This window comes from Lepeophtheirus salmonis, chromosome 8 (assembly GCF_016086655.4).
Source record: "Lepeophtheirus salmonis chromosome 8, UVic_Lsal_1.4, whole genome shotgun sequence".
Lineage (NCBI taxonomy): Eukaryota > Metazoa > Arthropoda > Copepoda > Siphonostomatoida > Caligidae > Lepeophtheirus > Lepeophtheirus salmonis.
Window position 1 is genome coordinate 28,257,936 of NC_052138.2, and position 8,001 is coordinate 28,265,936.

The following is an 8,001-nucleotide window of genomic DNA, read 5'->3' on the forward strand; positions in this document are numbered from 1 at the left end:
AAAAAAAATAATATACTATTCCACATAATCGCTTTCGGTCTCAATAACAGCCTCAACTCAACCTCAGAAACGGGAGAAGGTCTTGATGATAAGTTTCTTTTGGCAGATTCCAGAATTCCTTCCGGGTCCTAGACATCAGTTTGGATTTTGTATGGCAGGAGGATCTGTTGGAAAATCGTTCAACTGCACCCTACACAAATAAGTCCAGGGGGTCTAGGTCCGGTGAGCAAAACCTGGGTCCAATCAAGGTTAATAGAAATACAATATTATACTATTACAAGGTTTGACTTCCACAACACTTTTTATATTGACGTTATAGTGTATGAGTGGTTACGTGTTTTGTCAAAATCTGTCTTTCTACCCCAGTATTTGGTACGATACATAAAATTGAAAATTCTAGCAATAATGACGTCATACACTATGATTGGTTGATTGTTCTGTGATAATCTGCCTGTCTTGCCCAGCAGTCAGTACGACACATCAAATTGAAAATTCGAGCAAGCCAAATTAACATTGTATTTCTATTAACCTTGGGTCCAATAAAATCAAAAAAAAAAAGAGGAGGAGGTGTTGTGACGGTCTTTTGCTCTGAAGATTTCAGCTGTTATTCAGTTAGAGAGATCTCTGTAGTCAACTTCCAAATATGCAAAATCCAATGTGACAATCATAGGGTATTTTCTGAATATATCGTTTTCCTAGTACTAAGCATAATGAAGACCAATAAATTTCTACATATTAAAGATCAACTTGCTCTGACACAATCATCTTTGATAACATCAATCTTCCTAATATTGATTGGGCATCTTGGATCCCCCTCTTCTTCTAATAGTATGCTAAAAAAAAAGTCTCACTCTCGGGGCAATATTTCAGATCTGTTGCTATCCTCCTCCAATTCTACTGTAAACACGTAAGTGTTGAATGATTTTACTATATCCAATCATTATACAATCTTCATATCCCCCACTAAATAATTTATAATTTATATTTTTAAAAACTGCTCTTGAGGATACTTCGATTTTACCAAGGGTGACTATTTCTCGATGAGTAAAATACTTTGCAATGGGTCGGGCATTTTACCTCTTCCCACCAATCAAACAATGTTGAGACTCTCTGGACAAGACGAATGGCCTCCCAGGAGCAACCTTCTCAATCCAGGGCATGATATGATCTTCCAAGTCCTTCATGTACTCATTGGCATTGAGATTACTTGTGACTTGCAGGTTTAGACTGTCAGATACAGCAGTGGTAGCAATATCCAAATCCAAATATCCAGCTCATTTCCTACAGATACTCTTATTCATCAAAAAGTTAGAAGAGAAGAGACAGAATAAAAAAGCTTAATTATTAACATTCAAAAAGAGAATTGCTTACGTTAAGATATAATGGTTTCGATTCAAGGATCGCTAAGACAAAATTGGTTAAATCTTATTATGAAAAAGAAAAAAAATATCAACTATTACCATATCTTTTCCATCTATTTTATAATTCTAGTCCCATAAAGGCCTTTACAACTTGAAAACTTTCCTTGTTTTCTCAATCCATAGAAAGAGCTGTAAACTTGTTTCAGAGGCTTCTCAAATAGTTTAGTGCTACAATCAGAGACGTGACTATATTTTATACACATTGAAATTCAGAAAACAACTGCAAAAATTTAGAAACAAGAAACATTACAATTAATTTTTTAGACGGAAAGAAATCAATAAAAACATTATTTCGTAGTTCAACACAAATATTTTAGAATAAGGATATTGATATCTAGATATTTATTAGAAAATGATTTTTATATACGTGTGATTGTATTATATTTGAAATACAGTAGTATTTAAATTAAGAAGTCGAAAAATAGTATTTTCTTTGCCAAAGGGCGAAAGTGTTTTTATTTATTCTGTTTTTTACTAACAAATGATAGAAATTATACCATTACTATCTCAATTTTCCTTTTGAACGATACCCTCTAGTGTATACTGTATTTCTTAGTTCTGTGAAGTCTTTTAATAAAATGACAACATGATAAACGTCGTTACATTTAATATATCACGCAACCTTTTATTGACAAGAAACAGAAAACAAGTCCGAAATCCGTTGGTAGTTGGGCAATTAAGTCAATAATATCAGATGTTATTTATCTCTTAAGTACTCCAAAACTAACATTGTCTGATTATTTCTCCACAATTTTTTAAATGAATCACATATACAGGGTTCGCGGAAAGTTCTGTTAAATGTTTATTAAAGTACTAATCATATAACCAATTACATAATTATAAACATAGGTGGACACAAGTTTCAAAAAGCTGTTACATAACTTTAATTCAAACTGGTCACCCTTAGCCTTGACCACAGCCCGAAATCTCTCTGGAAAGGACTTGCATGCTGCACGCATCGTGTCCACAGGTATGTATTACCAAGCAGTCAACCTTTTGGTCTTCAGGTCATTCAAATTCTTGCTAGGGGTGACAGAGACTCTGCTCTCAAGAATTAACCACATGGATTAATCTATGACATTTAGGCCGAAGCTAGAGGGTGCCAGACTGTTTTGTTTTAAAGCCACATAAATTGCCCTCAAACCACCGCTGCTTTTCTTTGGATGTGTGGAGGGGGGTACCATCCTATTGGAAGGTCTAGGGCTCATTCTGGAAGTGCTGCTGGGCCCCGGGAACAAGACCTTTCTTCAGGATGGTGCTGATGTACTCCTTGGTGTTGATCTTCATCCTGGCCTACACAAACACCAAGGTGTACTTCAATATCTCAGTCACGGACGTCCCAACTATCACAGACTGTGGTTTCTGCTTTCTGTTGACTCCATGGTCACCCAGTTTACCTTTTTTGGCGAGAATCAGATCTTTTTGGGAGTGAAAAACCTGTTCCACAGTGAAAACCTTCTCATGAAGAATGACATTGCTTCTCTCAAGTCTTATAGTCTTTACCTTGCTTGACAGGTGCTGTTGCCTCTTCAATTTGTAGGGATACGTCCCAAATAAGATCTATCTTTGTTGTTGCACCCATGTTGAAATCCTTGGCCATCTTGGTTAGGTTCCTCCTGGTATTTTTTGCAATCCTTGGCTTGGTGACTCTGCGCGTCTTTTTTGACTTTGTTTTTGCCTAATTTGGGCCAGTCCTTTTGATTGAGTTTCCATGTTCCTCTCAATCGTTCTCTTGATGAACATGGAGTTGACCTCCTGGCTTTTCAGTTTCCTCAAGATAACTATTCGAGATTTGCCTATCGTGTACTCCTTGATTATAGCCTCTCTCTTAGTTTCCATTGTGGTTAACAAAACTGTTATTTATTCAAAAATATTTCTTTTGATCTAATTTTTACACAACTTGAGTTTAAACATAATATCTCGCAATCTTACACATAATTATATTATTTAAAGTTAATTTAACAGGACTTTCCGTGGACCTTGTATATATATATCATATTATTAAAATCTTACATAATAATTTTTTCGATACTGTATTATAATATTGATTTAAAATCATATCTATAAATTTGTATTTATGTTTGATAATATGAATTCACCTGTATTCGGGTATTATTTTATTTCACAAACCAATAACTACATACATAAGCAAACATTTGAAAGTGCTGAAAAATAGAAATATCCACATAAAACACATGGAAACATATGTGAATACATATGTGTTATAAATAAATACATTTTTGTGATTGTAGATGATATTGATATTTACAAATGTACAAGATGGCCCATAAGTCTTAGGACAGCAACTTCAAATTAATATTTCACCTAGACAAGTGTATATTTTTTTATTCCGTTTGTTGCATATGATTCACGCAACCTCCAATCTAACTTTTTTATACATATTACTATATATAAAAAAACCTTACTCAACCGTCCACCAATCATATAGGTATGTAAATATAGATGAATTAAGTCATAATTAATTATTAAAATCTATTACATATATGTAACTTATGACCAACTCATAATAGTACTGAGTCATTATAATAAAATTACATATTTGTAGCACGTCCACCCAAAAGGAAGCTAGATAATTTTTCTCAAAATTGAACATGGAATACATTTTCCAACAAATTATAGTTCATTTAAATGAAAAAATGATTCTGATTAATCCTTTGGAGGCACCACAAATTGTACTTAAAGTAGCCAAAATTCACCGGCACATTTATAGAATTAGTAAATTAATAAATTATATCTCTAAGACAATATTGGGGCCAAATTAAGTCAGATAGATAAAACGGAGGTTTTAAACTACAGTTAACACTCTCGGGTATCTCAATTCATCGCAGAAATTTGAATTCAAATCCTGTAATTTACCGTAATATCTCTTTCAAATATTGCCTGTCATTTTATAAATATAAATGATTGAACCTTTGAATATAAAACGCGTTTTCCGCTTCCCGTGATACATTTCTGATAATTAATAAATTACTGCAATTATTTCAAGAGTACTTTACAGCCAAAAATAAAAAACAAAGACGCACACAACATTTTTCGTATGGATTTAAAGTACTTCACATTGAGTGGATATTTGAGTTAGATATTACGTTTAACGTTACTGGTTGCAAATGTGAAGTACTTTACAGCCAAAAAAAAAAAAAAAAGACGCACACAACATTTTTCGTATGGAGTACTCTTGAAATATTTAAGAGCGTGAGAATTTGTTTCATTGAATACAAGATAAATTAAATTATTACTGCTTAAAAGGGACATAAATAATAGTTATGTACTTTTTAGAGTGGATTGTTGCATAATTTATTAATTATCAGAAATGTATCACGGGAAGCGGAAAACGCATTTTAACAGAGAGTTGGTGATTTGTTCTATCTGTCAGAAGGAAATACAGAAGGACAACTTTAATGATCACAAAGTTAAACTCCATAAGAATGACCCCAGCTGCAAGTATCAAGTGAAAATTGATCATAAGAAGCAGAAAACATTGAACTTTGCTGTTAAGAAAACTTCCTCTGCTACATCCTCATCCTCAGTCACTGCCTCCTCCTGTCCCGATGACCCTGCTCCAGTTGAGGCCTTACTGCCTGAACCAAGATCTGAAAAGTCCGTTTCTGCTGAAGAGAAAGTTACTGCAGACACAGAAAATAATGGCGACTCATCAAATTACCCCAGCGGACGGATTTCTCATGGAATAAGACTTCCTAATCTCGATATCGGACCAATCTTCTCTCCCGAGCAGCTCTCTGTAGTCAACAACAACAATATTCCCTCTGCAGAGGACTCTGAGACTAGCGAAATGTCCAGGGAGGTGAGAAGAGCAAGACTGAGGAGATGGAGTTTGTGGACGGAGGCCCAGAGTACCCTGTCGTCTTCACGAGCCAGCTGGGTGACCCGATACTTACCGGGCGGGAGCCAAAGCGGAAGGACATCCAGACCAGAACCAGAGTGGAGACTGAGCGGGAAACTGTGCCTAAAGTCGAGAGAGATCATCCTCTACAGCCCAAGTTACAAACATACAGTCCTCAGATAGATGACAAATACTCCAGAGACTTTCAATATGATTGGTTCCGTAAGTTCCCGTGGCTAGAATATGACGAGGTTGAAAAGTCAGCCAAGTGTTTCGCCTGTTCCAAATTTTCCATTTCCAACCTTGGGAAATTTGAGTTCAAAACATGGAAAAACAGTTCCTCGTTGAAAGTTCATTCTAACAACAAAAAACACAAACTGTCGATGGAAAAGTGGATCAATTTCCTCACATCAAAGAGAAAGAATACCTCGGTTCTCGGCCATGTTCAGTCTCAACATGCTGAGGAAGTCGTGAAGTGGCGAGCTTATTTGAGGTATCTTTTCCAAACTGTTGGGTTCCTCGCAAAGCAAGGATTGGCTTTTAGGGGCGATTCCGAAACAAGAGAAAAGTTGACGGAATCTAATGAAAACAATCGAGGAAACTTCTTGGAGCTTTTGTCCCTGCGTTCACACGACAATCATATTCTCAAAGATAAACTGGAGGCCGAAGTCAAAAAATTTGGTTCAGCTGGGGCAGGTTTTGCCAAATGGACTTCACCTGACATCCAAAATGAGCTGATAGAGATTATAGCATCCAAAGTGACGGAAAATATAATTGAAGATGTCAAGACTTGTGCCGGCGATGATGACTACTGGTTCTCTGTGATTGTTGATGAGACATCAGATATGTCAAACACGGAGCAGTTCAGTCTGTCACTGGGATATCTGACGAGTGAAGGCATCAAGAAAGAGAGCTTCCTCAAGTTTGTAAAAGTTACCCAGACTGACGGCAAATATTTGTTTGAGAAGCTTCACGAGGCTGTCAAGGATCTCGGCCTTAACCCCGCCCGCACTGTCTCCCTGGCCGCGGACGGTGCCTCCAACATATCCGGCATCAAGAAGGGTCTTGCCGCCAGGTGGAAGGAAGCAGCCCCACTGTGTGTCTACATCCACTGCTACGCCCATGTCCTCAATCTTGTAGTCAAGGATCTTCTCTCAGATATAACCCTGTTGAGAAATACAATGGGGACAGTACAAATTTTATACAACTTCATTGAAGGGTCACCAAAGAGGTCAGCAATCTACAAGTCGGTGAAGATAACAAGTAAAGATGAGGAGCATGCCAAGGTGATGACCCTGAAGAACCAGTCTGCTACCCGCTGGAGTCTCCGCTACGATGCTGTACACGCTGTATCTCTAGGGATGGTCAGAATCATGAAGACCCTCATAATAATGAGAAAAGATAAAGATACATTGTCGAGTTCAACAGCAACTTCTCTGCTCAACAGCATCTTTAGTCACGAATTTGTTTTCGGCATTGAACTGTTGAAGACACTCCTCAGACACACATCTAGCTTGTCAGATGAACTTCAAGGCAGAAAGGTTGACCTAACAAAGGCCCGGAAACACGTCAACCTAGTGATTAGGACTCTTGAAGATCTTAAGAATGAGAAAATCTTTGAATCAATCTGGAAACTTGCTGAGTTGAAGTCGTCTGAGATGAAATCAGTATTTGACCAGGAGGACTCAATTGATTTGGAATTCAAGGAGGCGAAGATTCCAAGGAGAATAAAGTGGAAAGGAACAACTGAATCCTACTTCCGTGAAACACATTTCGATGTTGCAATCAATAAGATTGTATTAGAGCTTGAGAGCAGATTTGCCACCGACGATACAAACATCACAATGGATCTCATTGCAATCGTCAATGACAGTGAAGTGGAGACCTGTGTCATTGAGCGTGTCGCCAAGCACTACAGACTTGAACTCGAGCAGCTCCAGTCAGACCATGCAATCTTCCAGCAATTCAAGGTTAATATTATAATGTTTCATTTTGCATTATATGTTTAAAATTTATGTTTCTCTAGGCAGATATTGACACAGAAGACATGGTTTCGTCACAAATTGCTGCGGAGTTAATAAGCTCGGGAGTGTTCCGCCTGATGCCGGAGCTATACAAGGTGATCGTTATCCTGGCCTCAATGCCCATCAGCAGCTGTGAGGCGGAGCGGTCATTCTCCTGTCTCAGAAGGCTCAAGAACCACATGAGGACCACCATGGACCAGGAGAGGCTCTCCTCCCTCACCCTCTTGAACATGGACAGGGTGATGGTGGACAAGGTGCTCCATGAAGACATGGACAGTTTGATTGACACCTTTGCGTCAAGGAAAGAGAGGAAAAACTTCTTCTTCTAATCATGATAAAGAACACATGCATTTTTTCTTCATTTTTTTCAAACACATCACCACGTATACATGCGAGTTAAGAACATCAAGACTTGTGAACATAATTTATTTTCTGTCGATGTAACCGTTTCATGGTATATTATAATCTCGTTCATTATCTTCATCCGTTATTATTTTAAAAATATTTAAGGAGGTTTAAATTGTTTGACTTAATTGTATAGTTCAAAAATTTTCTCTCATTCTTGCACCGTGCATTTTATACTCCATTATATTCTTTCCTTTATGAATAGGTCGGCATTGACTTTCCGTCTAGAGTTTTTCCTTTTCATTTTATTTTTCCCAATGTTTGCCTGAAGAAAATAATGATACAAAAA

At 37.2% G+C, this 8,001-nt stretch overlaps 1 protein-coding gene across 2 annotated transcripts; it reads left to right on the top strand.

Moving 5' to 3' along the window:
- Nucleotides 1-5,239: 5,239 nt before the first annotated feature.
- LOC139906151 (zinc finger MYM-type protein 1-like) lies at nt 5,240-7,786 on the top strand. Of its 2 annotated transcripts, none has more exons than XM_071890502.1 (2): nt 5,240-7,253; nt 7,310-7,786. In XM_071890502.1, the coding sequence occupies exons 1-2, from the start codon at nt 5,268-5,270 to the stop codon at nt 7,634-7,636; spliced, it is 2,313 nt and encodes a 770-aa protein (XP_071746603.1). In that variant the 5' UTR covers nt 5,240-5,267; the 3' UTR covers nt 7,637-7,786. The 2 variants fall into 2 exon arrangements, with proteins under 2 accessions (XP_071746603.1, XP_071746604.1); XM_071890503.1 differs by having other exon boundaries at nt 7,314-7,786.
- Nucleotides 7,787-8,001: the final 215 nt, after the last annotated feature.

What these genes read in the sequence shown, in the direction of transcription:
- LOC139906151 (XM_071890502.1), top strand. Translation starts at nt 5,268, where the DNA reads ATGGAGTTTGTGGACGGAGGCCCAGAGTACCCTGTCGTCTTCACGAGC. An exon ending in CAATCTTCCAGCAATTCAAG is followed by an intron (nt 7,254 to 7,309) that starts GTTAATATTATA and finishes ATGTTTCTCTAG; the next exon opens with GCAGATATTGACACAGAAGA.